This window comes from Ooceraea biroi, chromosome 11 (assembly GCF_003672135.1).
Source record: "Ooceraea biroi isolate clonal line C1 chromosome 11, Obir_v5.4, whole genome shotgun sequence".
In the NCBI taxonomy this organism is placed as follows: Eukaryota; Metazoa; Arthropoda; class Insecta; order Hymenoptera; family Formicidae; genus Ooceraea; species Ooceraea biroi.
Window position 1 is genome coordinate 2497103 of NC_039516.1, and position 24728 is coordinate 2521830.

At 44.0% G+C, this 24728-nt stretch overlaps 1 protein-coding gene across 2 annotated transcripts in view; it reads left to right on the forward strand.

Annotated features, from left to right (window-relative positions):
• Positions 1-24719, forward strand: part of LOC105288246 (breast cancer anti-estrogen resistance protein 1) — a 44188-nt gene extending 19469 nt beyond the window's left edge. Inside the window, exons 2-9 of one of the 2 annotated variants that reach the window (XM_026973700.1) lie at positions 6863-7012; positions 9415-9564; positions 17735-17864; positions 18221-18515; positions 18900-19246; positions 19457-19749; positions 20084-20440; positions 21013-24719. In XM_026973700.1, coding sequence (XP_026829501.1) covers positions 6863-7012; positions 9415-9564; positions 17735-17864; positions 18221-18515; positions 18900-19246; positions 19457-19749; positions 20084-20440; positions 21013-21300 — 2010 coding nt within the window. In that variant the 3' untranslated portion in view covers positions 21301-24719. The remainder of the gene's footprint in view (positions 1-6862; positions 7013-9414; positions 9565-17734; positions 17865-18220; positions 18516-18899; positions 19247-19456; positions 19750-20083; positions 20441-21012) is intronic. The other variant, XM_011354361.3, reaches the window with a different exon arrangement.
• Positions 24720-24728: the final 9 nt, after the last annotated feature.

Sequence of the window (24728 nt, forward strand, 5' to 3'; positions counted from 1 at the left end):
TATCTCGTATTATACTCAGCATCCCTGCATTCGTGCTGCAACTCTCGGGTTACTCGTAATCAGCGTATACCCTCGCCACACCTGAACGCGACGACGGATGGAGACACGCTCAACGCGCAAAAAGCGCCGGACGGATGCTGGCGGAGTACTCCGAGTACCGTTTCTCTTTCTGTCTGCCTCCTCGAGACGGCACGTAGCCCACGAGCGAGCGAGCTTAACGATGCTGTATAACGATTAAGCCACGCGTCGATAAAAAATTGTAGAAAATGGTGAAAAATCGTCTGCTATTTGCTGCGATTTTTCTGCGGACAGAAAATTCTACTAAACCACCACTTTCATTTTTCATTCTCACGTTCGAGATATTTAAATGATAATTTCTCGTTCTTATCGTTGCAAATAAAATTTATGATCTCGAAATATCTCTCCATTTTTTTATCCTGCAGGAATTTGTTTATTTAATGAAGAGACGTGGTATTCGTGTTCGCTTGCACGTAATGTTTGTGCAGCATTCGGTTGAGCGAATGGTTAGCAACGAGTCGCTTGCCGAGATTGGCCGTCCGTTGGCGATTCGTCCAGCAATCAAGCAATCTGTTCATTCTATTGGGTTCGCTTGATTTTATTGCTTTCATCAGATCATCGCGTGACTGTTTCGTCCGTGCGCTCGCAGTCAGACATCGCGTTCGATGGTCTCGATAACTGTAAAAACCTATTATTATCCCATGCAGACGCAGGTGCACGGATATTTTCAGGAATGTACAACGGTACTATTTATGTTTTTCATTCATCTGACATTCTTGATACATTCCATTAACGACCTGGAAATACTTCTAAACCAGTAATTTCAGTTTCACGTTTGCTATGAGTTTTCTGCAAAATAGTCACAGGAACGAAAGGGAAAACCATGTTTCCTGAAAATGATAACAAAAACGTTTTCTGACGGTAACAGAAACGAAAGGGAAGCGACAGCCTCGCGCGATCGAGGGACGCAGGATAAGATCAATTCGTGCTTCCGTCTCGCCCACCGCTGGGCAGGAATTGAATTATGCAAATGCATCCCGTAACCTTCGTCCAGCCCCGTGCCGAAATTTCCGGGGGGATAGTGTGGGACGTCATATGTCCTCATCCTCGGCAGCGTGACTCGGAGAACCACCTCCTGTCGCGAACAGAAGGTGCCGTCTCTAACAGGATGTCTCTCCTCGTGCGCTTGAATTATTCCGAGATCGTTGTTATCGAGATACCCGGAGAGACCGGCGGACAATGCGAACTAATCCCGAACTAGCTGTGCACCGTATCGAGACATCGTTAAAACGCACGCGTCCATTCAGACTGATTTAATTCCCCGCGTTACACGCGTTCTCGTAACAGGACGCATCCGGTGTCTGCGTCAATGGCCGTTTTTTTCCTTACGACTCACTCGATCGAATCGTGGGCGGTATATTTTCTCGTTAGAAACTGTAAATATTAATCTCCCTTGTCGAATCTTCTCACTAAAGAACGGAGATTCGATACTATATTTCCAAAATTTCCAAGATTAAAAATCTTTGGCCAAGAAATATAAATTTGATTTGCTACCATGCTATAATCGAAAGATCCATGCCGACTCTCTTATTAACAATAATTAAATTCAAATGGAAAACTCTGCTCTCTCATTAAGAATCAATAAAGTTTTGCATCTCGGAAGGTCTGTGTGGAGTTTTTTGACAGAGTTTAAACGCAACGCTTTGTATTAATTTTCAACGCAGAGTTGGAATTTTGCAATGAGGGTCGACATGGACTTGCCGGTCAACCAAATATTTTCTGAGCTATTTATACCGTGCCTAACACAAGACCAACACGCATATTAATCAGAATATCACGAGTGCACGAGCGTCCATGCGTGAGCGTCATCGCAAGCGGCTTTTTTCTGCAGGATTTCGCTCTTCGCAACTTTTTTTGCGCACGCAAGGCTTGCAGTGAACCTGGTGAACACCCCCGCTGTGCGTAAGTCGGCAGGCTATTTTCGCAGCTGCGGCCACGCGATGTTTCCATATGATGCACGCGTGTTCATTGACGTCGGCACCATCGTGTACGCGTGCATGCATGCGTGCGTGCGTAGGCGGTTGGAGCGTCTGGCTCGGTATAATTGTCGCATCGTACACGACACTCACGCACGTTCCTCGTTAATCAATCGTTTCCGTCGGCGCGCGAACCCCAAGAGAGAAAGACCGCCCGCTGCCGTTTTAATACGACCGCCCAACGTGCAACCTTTCATTTTCCGGAGGTCTACTACCCTGCCCGGGAACAAGCGGGGAACAAGGGCAGCCACTCGTTCGTCATTCGCACGTGGATTACCCTGTAATTACTCGCGATGTTTTCGCCAACGTGCTGCCTCAGCCCTTCGCTGTAAAGTCGACAGAAATCGATCTTCTCGTCTGTGACGCGATCGGATAAGACTCGACGTCGCTCAAGGAGGACGACTGCATCTTATCTTCAATCTACTTGATTTTGCTTAGACCTCTGCACTTGGGAGAATGTGATTGTTTCACATGATTCTGGTTGTTGCATTATAATTATTCTTTGGCAAAACGAACGTCAAGATATTCGAAATAATGCACAGATGATGAAGGACAGAGGGCAATTGTTCTCCATGTGTCTATTATTCGAAGTATCGCTTGAACCGAAAAGCACGTCACCGTGTTTCATTTACACGTGATTAGCCAAATCGCATTATTCGCGCCTCGCGCGTTTCGACAAAACGTTAACCCTGGCATTACACACGAGTAACACTTATAGACCCCTCATAGTACGTGCCATCGCTTTATAAGCCTACTTGTAATTGGATTACAGACTTACGGACACTCGTACACTCCGATGCAAGAGTTCGGCTTTGTCGCTTCTTCACGCTATATTCGTGTAACAGTTGTATGAATTTTTTAATGAAAATCATAGATACATGTTTCGAAATGAATTACAAATTTTAACGGTTTCTTCTTTTTCCAGTAAACAATTCTGGTACGTTATCTCGAAGGGTGTCTCCAAAAAGATACCGTCATGTCGTAAACATTTGCAGCAGTTTACGGTAACTTTGCCGAGCATTTTGTTACAACTGTTTACAGGACGCTACATTTTCGTTGCAACGGGGTAAATGTAGCGGCGCGTTTTTGTGCAGTTGGGGAAGCACATTGACTCATTGTCAACAAGCGTTTGATAATAGCGTCCTCGTAAAAACTTCACTTCCTCCTGGAACAGCACGTGTCTACGAAACGGTTTTAAACCCCCTGCGAAACACGCTCCGTTGCACGCGTCATTTGTATAAGGCTACTTATCTCGACACACGTGCTCGCATCCCCCTGCTCGCAGGGAGACGGAAGCTGGTGAATGTCCCCCTGTAATCTAAATTTCAAAATACAAGTCATTAAGAATTGGATCGGAAAATTCGATGTGCCTTCGAAACCGATCAGCGTACTTCCGCTTTTGTGTAGCATCTTTCACGCCGATTGCATAAATATTTTATCCGTGCAGCAGAACGTACACTTTTCCAATCAAAAAGCGAGGAAAATGTATAATCACTAATATAAAAATTAATTAAAATCGTATAAAATCGCTTATTTTTATATTAAAATCTTTTTTTCCACTTGTGAAGAAAATACCGCTAATATCATTAAATGTCAATAGCATAAAATCATTTGATGTTGGAATAAAGCATTCTATATGAAATAATTTTATCAATTTATTTAATTTAAAATTGACGTTATTGAATTATTGATAACGTGCAAGTGTCAATTTTCTTTGTATATTTAAAAAAATTTTTTTATTTTACATATAATTCATGTAAAATTGTATTCATACATCAGTCCAGTGTTCGTAAATAAACGAGATGGTTTTTAGCAATAACTACACGATCGCGCGTCGCACCAAATGTAATTCGATCCAATTTCGGTCCTGTCAGCTTTGATTCCTTCCAGTTGAGTGGATGTGATTATCCTTATCGATGGGATTATGCAAAGGAACTAACACGAACGGCAAAGCGCGATGAAACGGCTCTCGCCCTATGAAACGGCTCGATGAATCGAGTTAGCCGTGTGTGAATCACTGGATGATCACTTTTGAGTGTCAGGTTCAAGCCAGCTGGACAGCCGATCGGAGATAAAAATTCCTAACGATAACAATTAATTGCATTTCTCGCGACGCGCCCGAAATTACGTATAAACATGAACTATTTGATCATCGACGGCGATGTTTTCTCCCCTGCTCCATCAATCACAAGCGCAGATGTCTGCGGATGCTTTTTCAACCCCCGAACAATAGGAGGGCTGCGTAAATACGGTCTCCGGTGACACGTGTGTGGACCACCCTTTGCGATCGGGGTTTTATGCGCGGCTATCTCAAAAAACCCGTCGCTTTCGATATCCGCATCCGCGTCGCTGCAAAAATCAAATTTTGTAAACGTCAATGAATTTAGAATTAATTCGATTTCTATAGATGCATTTTACGCGAAGCCGACATTGTCGCATATTGGAGTCATCATTTTGAAATTCGCTACGAATCAAAGATTGCGACAAAACTTAATTTATTTCGTACGCACCCTCCGCTTTTCTGCAATTGTACTTCGGGAACTTGTCAGTGAAAAGGTCGCGAGAGTGCATGTATGTACCTGCGCGTCTGGCTTAACGTTCAGGGCAGACGAGCCTTTTATGGCAGCGAACTGCATTCTTGACAAGCTTGCACAGCGTGCAACCTGACCGTTCCAAAAATAGGATCGATGTGCTCGGTCCACGTACAATGAAGCCGACGCATCGATACAGTCGACACAGTGATGAACGGCTTTAGGTGTACATCGGTGCGAACCCACGCTCCTCAAGGGCTTGAGAAAAATCAGAAGGTCCGAATATAATTCGTTTGTGCTTCGCTTGTACTTGAAAAGACATGAAACATGAGATGATTGAAAGACAACGAACGTCCAATTATGAGTCATCCCAATCACATAGATTTCCTCAAATTAATTTAAAAGAGAATTTTATAGTTTCGTTCCTCTATCTCGTCTTTCATCGTTAATATTATATAATTCAATATTAAGTAATACACTCGCGTGCAAACGCGGTTCTCCATCGACTCTCTTCAAAGAAGCAAGCGTCTCGTCGCTTAAGGGGTTACATACGTTCTCGGCGCCAAAAACTTAACGTACTTTGAGAATTTTTTTCAGGAAGGGAGTAAAATAAATTAAAAAACCAATAATTCCGTGTTGTTCCTCGATACTTATTTTATATAAAAATATTTTTTAAATTTATTTGTGGTATATATAGGCCCCGTAATTTGCAGCCGCGTAATCCCTTTCATAAAAATCCGGACTCCATGGGCAGCATCCTAACTTCCTGTAGAAACACGATATCGTAAAAATTCAACTGGTGTCTTGTAAAATGATGTCGCTAAGGTCCATCGGGCCAAATTTTTGAATTTTTGAAAAATAAGAAAATGAGACCATTTTGAAAAAAAATTTCATTTTTCGTCTAAAATTTATACCTTTAAACGTAGTGCAACAATATTAAAAATTAAAATAAAAAAAATGGCTCGATGGACGATAGACAATGTAATTCTGCGTAGATGTGCGCAAATTTTATCCAAAAATATTGAAAATTGTTCAAGTTATCATGCTGCCCGGATTTTTATGAAAGAGTTTACGCGGCTGCAAATTACGGAGCCTATATATACCACAAATAAATTAAAAAAATATTTTTATATAAAATAAATATCGAGGAACAACACGGAATGATTGGTTTTTTAATTTAATTTACTCCCTTCCTGAAAAAATTCTCAAAGTACGTCAAGTTTTCGGCGCCGAGAACGTATGTAACCCCTTAAACGATCGCACTCGCGTCACGTCAGATCGGATGATGTAGCCGCCACGTTTCCACGTGGACTTCGTGGAAACGCGAGCAATTGCGTTCAGTAATAATTTGTAGCAAGGCGATCGCTAATGATCGTAGCGACGCGTTAATTCCGAGCCTTCCCTGAAGGCGCCGGGCATCCGCGGCGGAACTTCATCAGAGATCGCGTTCATATGACATCACTGTTTGCCAGCAACGAGAGAATGAGAATAAAAAGGAGAAAGAACTTGAAAAAGATACTCGGGAACGGTCGCCGCATTGGTCGAGGCACTTCAATTGAGCTCACTTGAGAGCAAGGAGAGACAGAGGGTTGCCTTTGTCGCCGCGGCTTCCTCGTAAAACGCATCTATCGCGCGCTGCACTTCGGGAACGGGATCGCCGTTTAAGTGATCGTTACGACTCCTCTGCGACGACAGAGAGAGAGAAAGAGAGGAAGAGAGACGTCCACCGCGGTGTCTCGAAATAGATGTGGCAGATGGGCGCGAGGGGGTGCGACGTGGGGATAGCGCTAGGATTTTATGGATTTAAATTGGCCAAAGGGCGAGTCGTGCTGCTGCTGCGTGCCCAATTGGCGCGCCCGTGGAAACTACTGACTCGTTGACTTTTCGAATGAAACCAATTGCTTGTTGCGGCACCGATACGATGGCGACGTGCCATCTGTCTGCTTGTACGTCTATCGCACATCCGTTGCGAAAAGTGTCCAGTCAGAGGTATACAGGGTGTGTTTACTTAGCGAGTCCTAGTTGACATAGGAAGTGCTGTTGAATGGCAAGATCGATTTTTCGAACGGGTTCTTTACGTTTCGTCGATGGTACCAGTAGTATTACGAATTTTCATTGACAATTACGGAGAGAGATTGTCAGATACTTTTAATTGTAACTTTAATTCATTACTCATTTTGCGATCTTGACGTTTTCTCTTTTTTGAGACTTAAGGCTGATAGCTTTGCGCGCAAAGTGTCACCACGCTAATTGCATTTTTTTTCTTTTATGTTACAGCAAAAATGCGTGAAAGCGCGGGCTTTGTACGACAATATCGCCGAGGCGCCCGACGAGCTAGCTTTTCGAAAAGGCGACGTCCTCACCGTGCTGGAACAGAATACCGCCGGTCTCGAGGGGTGGTGGTTGTGCGCCCTGCGGGGGCGACAGGTAATTGCTTGAAAATATATATAAATTAATAAAATCAAAAGATGTATTATACAAAAATTTTCCTCGAACGAGAAACTTGAGATTCTTACGAGGGGGTATCACGGCGCAGAAGAATCCTGCAGAGATTCTGCAAACTGCAGATCCTGGATAGATTTATCTATCCTGGATTGGACAGGGAATCCAATTTCATCCGCGTAAGACTGGCTCTGCGGATTTCCCGTTAATCGAAAACGCGTAATGACCGTAATGGATGTAATACGTGAAACTTCTTGGCGGATCGGGATTCCGCCTACGTCTCTCCGTTAACCGAGTCCCCTCGTTCTATCGCGTTCTAATAGAGTTTGCTCATCCTATTAACGAAACACGCGTCCGGAACTTCCACTTCTCGCGTACGTGCTTCGCTCGCGTATTATTTATGTCTATAACGTACAAGATGCGATCCAGAATGAGATTCTCTCTCTCTCTCTCTGTCTCTCTGTCTCTCTCCCTCTCCTTTACCAGCAGCATTATTATCGCGAAAATAGGACGCTCGACTACGCTTGGCAATCTAGCTTCGTGATCTTCTGCCTTCGGGCTGATAGTAGACAGTGCATACCGATTTGCGCAACGAGAATACGTGATTGTCAATGATAAAGAATCACCGACATCTACGCTTATCGTTTCATCCAGAATTAACCAGGCAAGAGAAAGCAGACGAAAAGTTTCTCCTCGTGGACGAAATTGCCGTAACTGGATACTTTGACAGACTTGCTAAAGATATCTCAGGAGACCTACGTGTAATCGCGTTAAATAATAAAACGATAAAATTTCATCGTCGCCTCGTGTCAATTTGATGATGAGCGCTTCATTTCCATTCTGATCTCGCGGCTTTGTATTTCTCGCGGTTATTCAACTCGACGGTTCTTCTTACGATGTTCCATTCAACAAATGAATGTATCTATCCCGGTAACAAAGCTGTCCTCGGCTGCCACGTACGAGTGCTTCGCGTGCAGAAGACAGCTTATGCACATCTGTATAATGCATAAGAGCCGATGCGGCCTGGTGGTTCTCGCAGTATGACAAGGCAACGTTATTATCGCGGAAGTGGGACTAACGACTATGCATTGCAGTTACCGCCGATCTGGCGGTCTCATCTCCACGATAACAGGTATCATAAATGTTCGAACATTACTACCTGGCTTTTTCGAGGAGTCGTATCATGTCTCTCCGCGTTCGTAAAACGTGATCAGTCGTGAAAGCCGAAAACCGAATAACGTTATATATTTTCGTTCGGACTTAATGCACGATGTGTGTACTTTATATTTCCAGCTTGGAAGTAGAGAGATTAAAGTAGATAATAATATTTCGGTATTTCAACGAGCGAAGAAGTGATGCAGCCAGATTTTTGCGAGGAATAGCATTAAATGTGCATTTCTCAAGGATTCTGTGCGGTATAATATTTAATTCTTTTTTTATTATTTAGTTAGTTGAGTTCAGTCATTTACTCGTTTGTCGTTACTGTTTTCAAGTTTCGCATTGAACGTGTATCTCGACAATGTACCAGAAAACTAGGTTTACAATCTGGGACAATCTCCTTACTCGACCGTATCGAGCAGTTTTTCCTGAAATTGCCTTCATCTATCGAACATGTCCTCGTCGTCGTTACTGACACACATGTGTGCGGCAATAATTGAGAGTTCAGATTGAATGATACGGTCGTTTGACCTTTATTGAAAACCGGGAACTTCCGAGGTCGTCAGAATGGCCCATTAGCGGAAGCGTCGGTCGAACCAGTCGCGCATGGATGTGGGATAAGCTCTCTCGCGCAACTTTTGCAGTTACCTCCTTCATTTCTTGTTCATTTTGCGAGGAACTCGCCTGCTAGGTCGTGGAAACACGCCGTACTAACGTCGGTGTTATTATCCTACCAAAAGTGTGCACGAGAGGCTCGTATCTCTCGAGATTTACAACTTTGTAGCACTTAAGTCGCTGCGGGGTAAACGGATGAGTTACGCGACATGCGTTTCTCAGTGGTAACGCCACTTTCTCAAGACACGGTGCCGGAGGGTGCCACGTTTATTTTCGTCCTGATCTTACGAAATTAGACAGCGTCACGGTGCATTCGAAGATGCCTAATTGGAGCCCCCTCTCACTGAAAACTAATATAATAAATAAAAGATAGAAAAATAAGAATAAAAATTAAATGACGAAAATATTAAAAATATAAAATAATAAAACGGGATTAAAATTGAACCTATTTATGTTGCGTTAAGGAATTACCGGTTACGAGGCAGGAAATACGTTCAATTTTATCGGAACATACCAGCGATATGATATCGGATATGAACGTTTAAAACTGTTTATTCATGCGTAGCTTGTATAATCGAGCCGTTGTTACGTTATATGATTTTTTTCTGCCCTAGGGCATCTGTCCAGGAAATCGATTGAGGCTTCTGGTTGGCCAATACGACACAGGGGGTTGTTTGGTCGGCAGCAGAGCCGACCTAACGATTGCGGAGGACGGTATACAGAGACACGGGAAGAGGCGTAGCTGGCACGTGCAGCCCAACAGGGTGAGTTACCTGAAACCATTCTTGAATTACACTTTGAAGCTATTCTCAAGCTACTCACCCGAGTAAATCTTACGTTGCTGTGTCCAGCGTTTCAAATCACCGATATGATCGGCCTCCATTCCACGACTCGTCTTTATTTAAGAAAAATCTAGTACTTGCTCTTGCAGAAAAAAAGTAGAAAGATGCGTCAGAAACCGCCTTGTAAAGTGCGTAACGAGTACGCGAATAATTGCTAGTTCACTGCTACGGGATTACGAAGAGTGCTTGAGTGTAAAGGTACAATCACAAGTGCCGGAACAACCGCAACGAACATCCCTTAGGCTCGTCTGAAGGAGGTCGAGAGAAACACGTGTGGTACCGTTCATTTACGAGCATCTAGATGCAAACTCTCTACGTCCACAAAAGGACTCTGCGGCGAAGGGGTAGCACGAACGCATGAATACGTCCCACGATTATAATTATTCCATGCCGCGCGTTTGAATAGCGTTTTATTGGCCCGACTACGACAGCTGGCTTCTCGAATTAATATATCCACTATCTGAAAAGGCGCGCGCGGGAGCAGCCGGAGCACCGCTCGCTATCGATCGATCGTTTGTAAACGCGTCTATGGGCAGGGTTTCCCAAGCGAGACATCTGATCAGCCCTATAAATCCCTCTCAGAAATTGAAAAATAAAATGAAGAAAAAAACGTAGTTTATTCAGCTAATAATATTTATTAACTTGTCACTATTTTACTGCTAATTTTTCAGACTGAATTTATCGACGAATGTACTTGTAACGCACGCTAAACGTGAATTTATGTTAATATTTTGTTTTTTCTTGCATTTCGAAAATGCATTCACATATGAAAATCGCAAATTATTTCAGATGAAGTTTATTTATACTACAGATTTGTGCGCGGAAGTTTTCGTTATATACTCCCGCTCTTTCCACTCGAATAATTATTTCGCTTTGCTCTGCCACTGCTACGAAAACTCTGCATCTGTACAATTGACAATGTCGCACGGACGACAGTTCATTGTGCTTCTCTTGGGGACGACCTTTTACGCCCTCGCGTTCGTTGAAACGAGATCTGTCAAAATCAGCTGACTGCCACTTGGATCGTCCGACACTCCTGGACATCGCCGTCGTCGCCGCCGCCGCATATTTGGCTCTTGCATGGTTTAACATCTGTCACTGGCATCAGTTCGATGAAATGAATGCGATCGATCAGGCAGATTGAATTTGCCTATGTCGAAACAAAGGAAACCGGTTTTTTGCATTTTTGTCTACATTATTATTCTTCATCTGTGCAATATTTTCCTTAGAATTTAAATTGTTTAGTTTATTTTCTCCCCTTTCATCGAATTTTAATTTTCATTCTTAATATTCGTTGTTCAAGTTTCACTTTATTTGATTTAATTTGATTTTGAAAATTTTATTTTAATATCATAATTGATACATATAAATTTATTGATGTGATGAAGTTTTCTTATTCATATTTGCAACATGTTCCTCTTGAAAGGAAATTTCTGGATATCTCGAAGCACGTTCGATCTGTCATCATGCATTTTGGAGTATCAAAACGTGGACGAAAACGGACGACAGTTTCTTGTCTGCGTTGGCAGTTTCTCGAGCTTCTTGTTTCCTAGCTGGTTTGCCGAGACTTTTCGCTTGTGCGATCCTCGTGAGCAAACATCCGCGCACGACGTCGCCGTCATCGTCATCATCGTTTGCATCGTGGTCGCATGCGTGTGCGTCTTCTGCGATAGAAATACGACGTTGGCGTCGTCGTCGGCGTCGTCGTCGTCGTCGTCGTCGCGGGGTCAACGTAACGCGAGCTTTGCTGTATCAACTATATCATGCAGATTATCCTGCAAGCGAATATTTGCAGATGATGCGAAAGCCAGGTTCGATCGTCGACAGTTGGACATGGAACTCCAGTAACTTCCACTTCCTTCCGTCTTCTTTTTATAATATCTTCTGCTTTTACGAGATATCGCATGAATACACGTAACACTAATCGATTGCCGTAGAAAAACGTATGCCACCAAGACGATAAGTTCTCCGATAGCGATAAGAAGAGAGTTTCTGCAGCTGTGCAGACACCCGAAATCGTGCAGATGTTGTCACGGCGATTTCTTCCCTTTCTACGTCGGTAGCATGCCATCGCGTCGCATCCCCGATTGATTTACGAGAAGTCGAAGCTGCAGCTCGCGGGACAAGTAGCAGCACCCTACAAGGAGCTACCTTTTCTGACGCAAAGGCCGAGGATATCCTTATATGTCCTTCGGTCACCAGACAATGTCCGCTCCCTGACGCCGCTACTGCAGACCTCTCCTCTTCCTCGTGCCGTGTCTCATTCGCGAGGCTGAACGTGCGTGGAAACGCACACCCGCGCACACTTCTACAAAGTGGGGTCCTCACGGAGTCATCACGATGGAATGTCTAGGGCGGTCAGGCTCAAAGAAGGGCGGGTGCGTTTCATCGTGCGCGCCTGTGTGCGTCCACGAGTTCTCTTCCTCGGTTGCATACCCTCGCGCTCTCTTCCTTCTTTCACCGACTGCTTCTCTCGGTTTCCAAGAATAGCCCGTGGTGCACGTTTTTACGGCTAGATCTGCAAGACCGGAGCCGGCTTCCTCTCCTCACTTGCGGCCGACTCGTTACATGCAACAGCGACGCAGGTCCGTAATGGGAAATAAAGGAAAAACGTGAAAAAAGGTGCGTCATAGAGATATCGAAATTCTAAAATCCTCTCGATGTTGCTCTTTGTATAATTACAAACTACAAAAATAAAGAAAAAAATATATTATTTTATTCGGTTTTAAGCACGCACAAAAGAAGAGAAAAATTGCTTTGAAAGAGAATTGGAATAAGTTGGAATATATTTCTTTCCATTAACTTAATGAATTATTTTTTAAAACGAGATATTCCATGGTGTCTGGTCTGCGCTCGCTATATGTGTACCGAGTATTTAAATTCGCGGAGACGCAAGAGGAGAAACACGAGTGTGGAGACATGGGCGAAAGGAGCTTCGTGCACCGGCGATGTTAACTAGAATAACCAGATCGTGGTACGTTCGCCTCCCTCGGACTATAACAGCCAGTAACGTACGCGGTTCCAGCCACTCGAGATTCGCGTGATTCGATATTATTCATAAAATTAAGTCTTGTCAAAGACTGTCAAACGCTGATTATATCCTGCGAACGCACAGGACTTTTTTCTACTCGGACACATGATAAATCAAGACCACAGTTAATTACATAATTGCAGGGGAGCGTTACAGCTTTTTCCTCCCGGTAGCGATTAAATAGTTTATGGCTTGCCTTTATAACCAGCGTTTCAGCTGGGAAACTCATGGAAACCACGGGTTTCATCCGAGGTCCATCTAAAGAGGAGAAGAAAAGAGAATAAAATGCGATACATCTTCGTTCTGCGTTCTGAAGGCGAATGGAGATTGCTCGCCTCCGAACCAAGGCTCTTTTATGCCTTCCGCTTCGAGGATGCAGACAGTGGTGCGATAACGATGGTCCACGGGAGCGAAATGATTTCTGCCCGGGGCGCGAGCGTTCCTCCAGACCGCCACTGGCGAGCAGGCAAACTGCAGCCGCCGCTGCACCGGCTGAAAATGGCATGGAAAAAGGAGAAGGTGGAGGCTGGAGAATAGCGGAACGGTAGACAGGCCTACTCCGGCCGGGAGCCGCGGAAGACAGACTCGGCTGAGACGAGAGTTGTTTGAACGTAGGCAGAGTTGTCTTTAACCGCCGGTATCAATGAACTGTGAAACCCGTACGCGTGGGATTGCTCGCTCTTTCTCAGCCGGCGAAATTTCCGATCCCTGACAAGACGAAGTAATCCAGCGCTGCCGGAAACACCCCGAGGAAATCGCGCTGCGGGAAGTCACGTCTGCCTTGCCTTTTCAACACTGCAGTCACGCGGCACGAAACTTGTCCCTCCTATTAACTTTCGTCCGATGCTTTTAAGGACGATCCCGGGCAGATACGCTGCTCCGCTTAAAGGAGAGTCTATCTGAAGCAGCCGCTACTCCGAAATTTCGGAGAAAATGTTCTTGAGAGAAAAAAAAGAGAGGGAAAATTTGTTTCCAAGGAAAGTACAGTCTGATGACATCGCTATTTCGAATTTCTAATTAATTAAAATAATTATCTTTTCACGATATGCCTATGCTGAGCGTAAATCATTCGGTACAGGAGTACTTTCGAGTTGCTCGAGGCGATGGAGTCGAGGACTGACTCAGAAGCCGCGACAGTAGCCTCCTCTTCTTCATCGTTAAGAGACTGCCTCAGTCGTTTATTAAAGAGACAATAAACGATGTTATCCCACGTAATAAACCGGCGCGCATATATGCTATCATTCATAGGATCGTAAAGGATCCTATTTATCGCGTGTACATGATTTATATATATATCCTTCTCTCAAATATTCATGCGTTTCGCAATTAATCGAATAGGATAATGGGATTATATTTTTATTGATACTCTTGAGCGGAATATATTGGCGAATTATATCGTTAAATTATTATACGAATCGCGAGAGGGTTAATACATTTTTGAGCACTTTAGAAAGGAACAATTTAGATGAGAAATATATGTGCGTGTATGGACGAGATTTGTCCTGAAGATTTTTCTGTAGACATTTAAGCAAGTGCACGTTTCGCGAAATCTAATTTCGAAATCTGCGTAAATCGCTCTTACCTTGTTCGTGCTTAAAAAAATCCTTATCATGGTCTGAGACAGACCGAGAGTCCTGTTTCTGTAGGAAGTGGAAAGCCTCCTTCCGCGTTTCCATGGAAACCATCTTTCTATCTCCCCTAACGTTCTCTTTCTCCTTCCTTTCCCTTCTATTTCTCCCTTTCTCCCATTCTCTTTCCACCCCTCTCAGGAGCGGATCCACGCAGAAGCTAATGAAGCTTTGGCGTAATCTCTTTGAATATCTGTTAACTTTTTAGATTATACGTGATGCAGATTTTAATCGAGCGGGGCTAAAAAGAGTGACAGAAGTTAACAATCCCTCTACAATATATTCAAAGCCTGAATTTATATTTAATATTTGTGTCAGGCATGTCTCAAAGTGGCTTTATGATGTATCAATTTCTATTTGAAAATTTTATTTCTCGTATTAAAAAAGAATACTTAAATGTTTTTACTAAATGCACCGATATTATCGCGCATCTGTGTTATAATAATTAAATTATCCGGGAACCACGAGCTCTACGCTCGATAAAATTTCCAGAGAGCTGCACGCCCGATAAAGACAACAAAATTGATTTCGATTGTGCGTTGGTGGATTCTAAATGTCTGGCTTTCGGGTACTAGAACTATAAATCCACCACTGTTCCGCTTTCCCTCTCTTTCCCTTTCTCTTTCTCTCTTGTCTTCTTTCGTACGCTCTCATAGCGTAATACGCCTTTCACAGTTAGCGCCGCGACGCCGATATCGACCGACGTGTTATCCCCCTCTCCGGCTTCATACTCCACAACACCGCCCCTTCTCTTCAGTTTCAGTGCACCCCCGCGTTACACGAACGCTCTCAACCTTCCCAGCATCCTTCCCCGCTCCAGTGCTCTTGCACCCTCCTCCCCCGTTCCTCCTCTACTACGCGCTCACTACTACGATAGTACTATTCGATTCATAATAACAAAGAGAGCACGCGATAGCGCGCTCGCGTGCGGCTTTAATTCATGAGACAGATCTTGCACGGCGCCACCCCGTTTTTCCACCGCGCGGGGGTCGTCGCCCTGTTCTACATTCTGCACGGGGGTAATTTTCGTTAATCCCCCAATCGATCTCGTAATACGAAATTACGTCTCGAAATCGCAGCTTCAGACTCGAATCTGAACGGGACACAAACGCGCAGGAACGGCTCATTAATCACTCGGGAAATTCTCTTAATTAGGAATCCTGATTCAAGAGGTGACAAAGGTGGATAATCGTGCGAGAGGCTTTTTAGCGTTACTTTCATACTTTCGCCAATTTATCCGGTTCTGTCCCCGCGGGAGTTTCATCTGCTCGAGGACGCTCGTAACTTGCGGAGGGTAATCTCAACTTTGTCGCGTGGGAGGCGAGCTATAATCGAGGGTGAGTTACGGTATAATTAGCACACTTCCCGGTCCGGGAATAACGGCTACTTTCTTGCGACCAGCGCACGCTCGCAAGAAGGAGAACTCGCGCCTGGAGAACGGGCAATTAGTACGGCAAGCTGTTCTTTTCGTTGATTTTCAAGATTTTCGTCGATTTGTCCATACGCCCAAGTTCCGGAAGTTTGCATGCTAAAGAACTTTTCCCTTCAATTCTATTATTCCATGCTCCATTCCTTCTATTTCGTTATTCTATGCTCCATTTCGTGTTCTGATACCTGAGAAAGGAATTTTTTTAATGTAAATGCATGACGTTTACACCGACGCCTATAATAGCTTGCAGATCAATGCTCGCATTCCCTTTTCAGAATCCTACGTGGTTATATCACTGACACACGCTTATATGCAATCCCGCCTTCTCGGTACCCATCGTGGTCGAGTATTCCAGAGGTATTAAAGCAAATCGCCTTGGGTTTCCTAGTAAGAGTGCCCAGTCGCCCGAATTAAATGGGGCCGAAATGATTTGTCGAACGGGGGTAGTGATTCGAAGACGTAGGTGTGGCTCTGTCCTATTTGGGGGATGGGCCTGCCGCCTGCTCTGCTCGCCGAACGATAAGAACTGACCCAGATTCACGTCGAATCTTCGACGATTCCCTGGACAGTGCACGTTGCGGCTCCTGCGCGGCTCTGCTCGTCCTCCTTTTGAATTATACGATAAGTTTCACCGTTCGGAAACTCTCAGTCGTAACTAAAAGCCTCGGCTGTTCCACTTCGGTGGTGAAGACTGGTCATCGACACGCCGCGATGTCACGAAAATGTACTTTCTGAAACTGTTAAAAAGTGGATTAATATCATGTAATCAAAATGTTAACGAATAATCAAATGTAAAGATATACAATGTATTTCAGATAAAATATAAAATAATTATTCATCTGTATATAAGTATGTGTCTATTAACTTACCCCCTGCTTAAAGAAAAATCGCCAGTACCTTGAATTTTTAATAGTTACAAGCGGAAATTTTCAACCGCTATCGCTCCGTGGACGTGGGGACGTGGAAAATAAGGGATGATCGAAAGTGTAGCACACTTTAATCATAACGCAAGGGTTGCGAGGGACTTCTATTATTGCAAAGCAGTGGTCGATGAGCTCTCGAGATTACGCTCCCCTGGGGGATGCTATTCCCCTCTTTTCTCCCGTTATTTATTCGTCGCATCGACTTCCTCACTCGTTTTATCAACGAAATTACATTTCGTCGATGGTTCAGCGCTCGAAACGCGCAAACTTGTTATTAAGACCGGACGATAATTAGCCAGTTTAATTAGCGGTGTGAAATTATGCAAACGCATTATTTCAGCGAATTATTAATGAATTAATCTCTTCGGAGCAACACGGGCATGACGAATATCTCTTTGTCAGAAAAACGTCATGAGAGCGTTTTACGGGGTCCCCCCGAAAGCCTGGCGGCGCGCTTGACGATTCTGTCGATAGGATATTGAAATTCCCTTTTTTATTTCGGTCTTTCTCGTCCCTCGTAGGAAACTCAATTAACGATCTCGTAGAATTAATCCCCGACTGCAGCGACCGCACTCGTCCTCGGTGTTACATCGCGCGCAACGGAAAGAGTAACAGAGCTGATTGGCGTTCGCACAAATAACTTCGTTACGAGTTCTGTCACGGGTGCGGCTCACGTAGATTTAGCTCCTGTGGTGTCGATCGAATCAGGCCTCGTTATCCTCCTTCTTTTCTTGCTTTTTCAAGTTACTGTCGAGAAGCTCGGGAAAACGTTGATGCTCGATAACGACGTCCGTAAACGTGCGGGTGCAAAATTAAAATGCGAAATTGTGGTTCTTGATTCGCGAAGCGGTGAATTTATTGATTTATAGCTGAAAAAAATATATAAATTTTAAAAATGCGTCCAGAAACGCGTATTCCATCAGACAGAATGTTGGAATCGAGTTACTTGGTTACGTTTAATTAAACTTGCTACCAGACATTTAAATTCGTGATGGACCGAACAAGCCACGATGAGAAACTTTCAGTCGCAGAGACATTATTAATCTAGATATTAATCGCTCGGTTGCTTTCGATTGCGTAGGTTGTGACGCCGCAGAAGTGCGGAGATGTCTACTTGTATGATCTCCCAGCCAGCCGGGGGAGTCCCGCGCCACCATCCAGACACGATTCACCCCTCAACTCTACAAACAATGAGCACTCGCACAATACGGGTACGTATTATTCGCGAGCTGAACAGCAGAATATCTGCAGCAGAATGCTCGTTGTGATAAAGTTTACGAGGAGTTCGCGAAAGTTTATTCATTAATTGAGACACTGATCAAGTTTGCCGCCTTCGGGGTAATTCGCGCAATAATTTCTGAGCAATTAAAAGATAATCTTAAGCGACTACGAAATAACAAATAATAAATAACCACAGTAATACAAAATTTCAAGTTTAAATCAGTCCAGAATCCAATCCTCGAGCCATCGTATTTTATCTGAAGCCCATAAAACGCATTGAAAGGAGGTACATTGAAAGGCATCGAGCAGCCAAACAGAAAACGCTCATAAGATTCTATCTGCTCAGGGCGATACACCAGCAACAGCACGCGGAGCTCCGTCGACAACGGGGGTGGCGATGTAAACGAGTGTTACGACGTGCCACCACGTGCCATCCCTGTGATCTCCTCGCCGGCGAGCAGTCCAAGCCCGGCTCCATCGTGCTACGATATCCCAAGGCCGCCGACATCCTGCACACCAAACTCGAATTGCTCTGGCATTACGCCGTTGGATTGCTACGACGTGCCGCGACCCTTGCAACCCCTCACGCCCAGCAGCTCGGCCTCCAGCCTGACCAACGACTCCCTCAGCGGGTCGAACAGGTACGGCTCGCTCGCATTTCCACGATGCGTCGCATTATTCGGATCGATTCTCCGAGTGTGCTTACTATGGCATTACCGGATGTAGCCATGCCCGAGCCAGGAATTTGAGAACTCCGCGGGAACTTGAAGCGCGCAAGGATCTGAAACGCAGTCGAGTTTCAAAATGAATGAAGATCCGAGTAAAGCTTCCAGGAATCCTGCAAGGGATGATTTAAAGCCGTACGAACTGTAAAAGTCGGAAGTCCCGGGAATCCCAAAGTTCCAAGATTGTAATTTCTTACTTTGGAATTTGACGGCGCCGCGTCGATAATAAATTTCTCATAAGTTTTCGACTGAGATTCTTCGTGTGTCTTTTCACCGCATAAACGGTGATCTGGATTTCAGATCGAGTTTGGCTGCACCGGATTACGACGTGCCCCGACCGCGTCTTCCAGCATCCTCGTTGCCGTCCCGACACAACACTCCCATACCGAAGACTCCGACACCACCGCCACCCACGCAGCAGATCTACGATGTACCAGTCAGCAAGGAACTTCCGTTGGAGCTGGACTCCGCCCTGGAAGGTTTACAGAGGTTGCAGGGCGAGGCCTCCGCCGCGATAGCCAGGTTACTGGGCTTTGTAAGCCCCGGCTGGAGAACGCCACAACGGTTGGATGCCACCCTTATGGACTTGAGGCTAGCTGCTCTCAGGCTCAGAACATCTCTGCACGATCTAGCTGAGTTCGCGGAAGGTGATTCTTCATGTTCTATTTTCCTTTATCTTCAGAATATTAACGGCAACTATCTAGCACAAGCTATAATTTTCAAAAAAATCAATTCGTGATATTATAAATCAAGTAATATAATGCTTTCGTATTCAGATTTATTATTCAATTTTTATAAAAATCTTCTAAGAATGTATAGAGGGACATTGATGCAGAGAGGTCTCCTTTTGTGTACAGGTACGCTGGGTAATGCGGGCAAAGCACCGGATAAAGGCCTGGCGACGAAATTACGGCCGCTGGTGAAGGCGCTGCGTGATTCCGACAAGCTCGTGCAGGAAGCCGCTACTGAATTGGACACGATGGAATGGGACGCGAGTAAGCTCTGTCGCGGCGGTGGTGATACTCCGACGCCTACTAATGGATCCCCGCCCTCGTTACTACTACCTGTGCAGCCGGATCCCCTCGATCAGCTGATCGCGTGCGCTAGAGCACTCACGGAAGACGTTCGTCAGGTCGCTAGTTTCATTCAGGTGAGTATCCTCTGCAATTGTAGCATATTTGTCACGAGGGGCTTTCACTCTTCTAGTCTAGTCTCGAGTCTAGTTTATCAACAAGAAATTAAATTTTTTCAATTAAAATCTGGTTGTAAGAGTGAAAATGGAAACACGAAGAAGCTGGAAGAAATTTATTAACTGTGAGTCTCTGATTTTTAAATCAGGAGATATTATTAACTTAAAAAAAACAGATTTTTATTTTCATCTCATAAGTTTCTATTCACGTTCGGGGATTACTGTATTTATCTGAATACGATTGATGATATGAGCGAAAAGAGCTTTTGTCACTGATAAAGGTCTACATGCGCAGGGAAACTCCACATTGCTTTTCAAACGAGCGTCGATCATCTCTACGGGTAGCAGCAACAATAGCGGCGCCGGCGAGGATTACGACTACGTGAATCTGGACTCGCGTGAGGTCGTGGCGAAGCAACGGGAGGAACTGCGAGCCGCACTGCCGCAGGAGCTTCGCAGTAATTACGATCTACTGGTGTCCGAGGCGGACAATGCGGCGATTCAAATGCCACCCACGACACCGACGCCTATGGATCCTAACGACAAGCAATTGTTGGCCTTCTATGTTGCACAAGTGATCACGCATGGCGCACACCTGACTCACGCCATTGATGCCTTTCTGCAGACGGTCGAGCACAATCAACCACCCAAGGCGAGTCAGAATTGAAATTTATAATACCAGTATTCAGCTAGTACTTCTCAGTGAATCCTTTCCATTTGACGGTGGCTTGAATGTTGGAACTCGTTCCAAAAACAGAAATTTCATTCCGCTTTTTACGTAATATTGAATTATTCAATATTACATAGCTTACTATGAAAATGTAATAAATGCGTCGTGCTAAATGCATTACATTTCGTTTGAGCACTGTTTCTTTGTAATGACTGTGCATTATCGCAAGGCGCTTTTAAGTACGCATGCATATAGGTCAATAGTCACGATAAAGATGATAGAAACGTAGATACCGGCAATGCTACAATGTGCTTTAGGTCTATGCACGTCAGTTGCCCGTTTTCATTACTTTTTCATGATGGCCTCTTTCGCTCGGCAAGTGCATTGCACGCAACCGATATCGCGGTTCAAGATAAGTACACGTACAGCCAGTACGGCACGTATCGTGAAAGCAACAACGACAAACGGAATAGAGAATTCGAGAATACAGTGCACCAGAAAAAACTTTTCTTCTTTTGCAATTTATTTGTAATGTCGTGAATGAAATCTTGCAGGTTTTCCTGGCTCACGGCAAGTTCGTCGTGCTGAGCGCACACCGGCTGGTGCACATCGGCGACACGGTGCACCGAAACGTGACGCGCAACGACGTGCGGACGCGCGTGCTGCAGTGTGCGAACGCCCTGAACGAGGCACTCGCGCAAACCGTGCAGAAGACAAAGCAGGCCGCACAGTTTTTCCCGAGCGTCACCGCGGTGCAGGAGATGGTCGACAGCGTCGTCGACGTTTCGCATCTGGCCAAGGATCTCAAGGTTGCCATGATACACGCCGCTCAACAGCCGTGAGGAGGATCTCTGTCGCACGTGCAGTCACAAAACAAGTTCCTCGAACGCACTCCTCACAGCCCACAGCTTAGTCCTCCTCGTTAAGGAGTAGATCTTGAGACCACGGAAGACGGGACTGCAACGCATTACGGGATTCACTTCGCGATTAGATGTAATACCGAGTGCGATCAAATTAAAGATGATATTCGAAGGATAAATATAAAACGTTATTTAAATTTTTTAGATTTTAGAGTAACTATTACTAAAAAATTCCAGCACATTCATGAAACGTGAATATTCATTTTTCACACGATGATTGCAAACTTTGGAGAACTCTCACGTATGATCCTTCGAACATTGTCTATGAGATGCTGCTATTATTTCAGCAAGCTCATGAGCAAGGACGCAATGGTATTGAAAGTGCGTGATTATTTTTTTCAAGAGGAAACGAACGCTAGAGAATTTCGCTTGGAATTCTCGGCGACTACACTTTCAGTACCAAACGACGAAATAATCAAACATAATCCGTATACGCTTCATACAAGGCGGGGAACATTTGAATCTTGCACATTTTAGTACGTCTCGTGCAGCTATTGTCCCCTTGCATTATTATCGTTACAAAAGAAAAAGAGTCCGTGGCCTAAAATAGAAATCTGCTACTGCCAAAGCTCCAGTATATAGTTGATAAGAGAGACGAAGGATGTCTTAGGACGAGTGTCTTTATAATGTACTCGAAGCATTGTAATCTTTCATAGGAAATCTGTATCGTCATTCAGATAGACTAGATAGTCGTGTGTGAAATGAGATATAACGAGGCCAAGTGATAGCTTTCTGGCACGTGAAGCATTTCCCGAAGTGGAAACCTCCGCGAGTTCACGACTTACGGCCAGCACCGTTGTCCGTCGCGAAGTCCACTTCGGGCATACGCCAACGATCTAAGCAGCTAAACATGTAGTAGTTTCATAGATGTACGTATACACGTAGAACATACACATGCAACTAGACAGTTAAGGTATTCATATCTCTCCCTTAGAGCCGGTTTCGCGTCGAGTTAACTGTAATCCGTCGTTCAACTGTTTCCTCATCTCCATCTCCGAACCAGAGCAGAAAGAAGAAATGAGTTAAGCGATGCTTACAGTTAACTAACGTCGCGGAAACCAGCGATTTGAGTAATGCGGATCGGAAGTGTTTTCCTCTCGTCGGGGAAGAATCACCGTTGCTTTTATATTTGAGGGTGATACGAGAAATCGATGTGAATACCAACGCCGGAAGTTAAATTGCACGACAACCGCGTTCTGTGTCTGCGGTTCGATCGTGTTCGATCGGAAAATTGACATCGCGGAAATACAGATGCAGGCCGCGCAAGACTTTGCTGCGGGGAGTACACTCTTTGGGATATGCCGCGCAGGCGAATCTACTTATTTGTTACGAACGGTTTTTTTGTAAGAGGACTTTAAACGAATTTTATACGAAGCTTTTACCGCCGGGTTACGACTTTTTCGAGCGCCCAGGCCTTTTTACCATAAGGCTCTTCCATAACAGCGAATTGATAAGCGCACACCGCGATCCGCAGCGGATCGAGTTTACAAACCGTCGCCGCAGAATTTCCACAACTACCCGTGAAGACTACCAATGCCTTTTTCACAGAGCGAGTGAACGTTGTTATAATACTAAACTTAGCAGGTTCAAATCCTGTGGCAAATCGATGCAGACAGAAAATTGCATGTTTTCATTAAGAAAAAAACTGGAAAGATTTTTTGTCACTTAATCATCAAAGTTGTCTTCTTCATAGTAAGATGGATTAAAAGCAGGATTAAGATTACAACATCAGACAATATCTTCAAGTTAAGAGATCTCAGAGAATCGTGAAACAGTTTTAAATGTTTGAAGTCAGAGATGCACGTACGACCTGATTGCTAATTTGCGGCGTACTTGTTCCAATGGTATTCCTCACGTGCAAAAGTGTACTTAAAAGTAATTTACCGACTATGGAACTCGCTCAATGCATGCGAAACCATCCTTCTATTTATTAAAATTTTGCCGCGCCTCGATTACGCGACGGAAACATGACTGTGTGACCGTGCATACAATTACATGCATGCCGCTAGCATACCGTGCATTAAGATGTAACCGGCCGTTTTCGTTGCAGCTTTAATGGTAACGCGCGTCTGTTAGCATCCTTTTATTATTCACCGAAATTGTTTCCTCTGACGTCCTTTTTTCCCTGAAGGATAAAATTACCGTGATTGTTATTGTAATAGAAACGATCCTTCTGAGAATGATTTATGACACTTATTACGCGACATAGTTCATGCTTTATTTTTTAGAGATTATACACTCAAGCATATCGCGTATGTAGGAAAGCGTTTATACACGAACCTCGTTTACGAGACCTGTATTATAATTCATTGGCGAAGTGTTTTTGTAATATAATACGTATATGGGATAGGCAGTTTATATATATATACATAGACTTTAGAATTGTATATTTAGAAATTTCTAATAGTCGAATCGATAGGTGCTTATCAGACATCCACGTTGAGACATCGTGTGTTACAACAAACGTTAATTCGAATGACTTTTCCTTTTCGCAACCGACCGTTATTGCTGATGTCATCCGCATGACACGTTTCCTTTTTGTACATTGTACCTGGAAGATCCTTTTGCGATAATTATAGACCATCCTCGCGATTATTCATAGACGTATGTGTATACACGTAACGGTATCCCGTATTATTGGATTGATAAGTGATAAAACTTACGATCGAGAGCAGATGAAATTAATTAGACGAAGAAATTAGAAGAATCGAATATAACGCGCGCGACGTAATCATTAGCGGAATTTAATCACACATCGAACGCTCGTTTATCACAGTGACGCTTGTATCATGCTTTCGACATAGTTGTGCTCGAGGACAACTCCTGCGTTTAATCATCGAAGACTTTTTTTGCGCCGTTTCGCAGAACAGAAACTACATTACGAATTAAATATAACTGATTATGTTACCTTAAGAATATCTTATTTGTACATAGATATATTTATACATATTATATATATATACACACATAATTATTCCTATTACAGAAACGGAGTATGTATACATGAATGCAAACGGTACACCCGTGATGCTACAGTGGAGAGTAAACTTGTTTGAATATATCGTGCAATGTCAAACATAATTTTTAAACCAAAATGTATTACGGGGGACGAAGCATTTGAAGATGAAACCGTCTGTCGAGACGGGTATTCGTGAATTCGATTTTAAATGTAAGTAGAAACTCTGTATAAATTGAGCTCATTTTCGATACTGTAAAATATTATGTTTTTCTACATATTTTTTAACACGCTTGTGACAACGCCCTTGAATGATTGATTTCGTATATTGGCGCGTTACTTGTACATTATAGTTTCGATCATTCAATAAAGTTTCGGTAAAATGAATTGACAC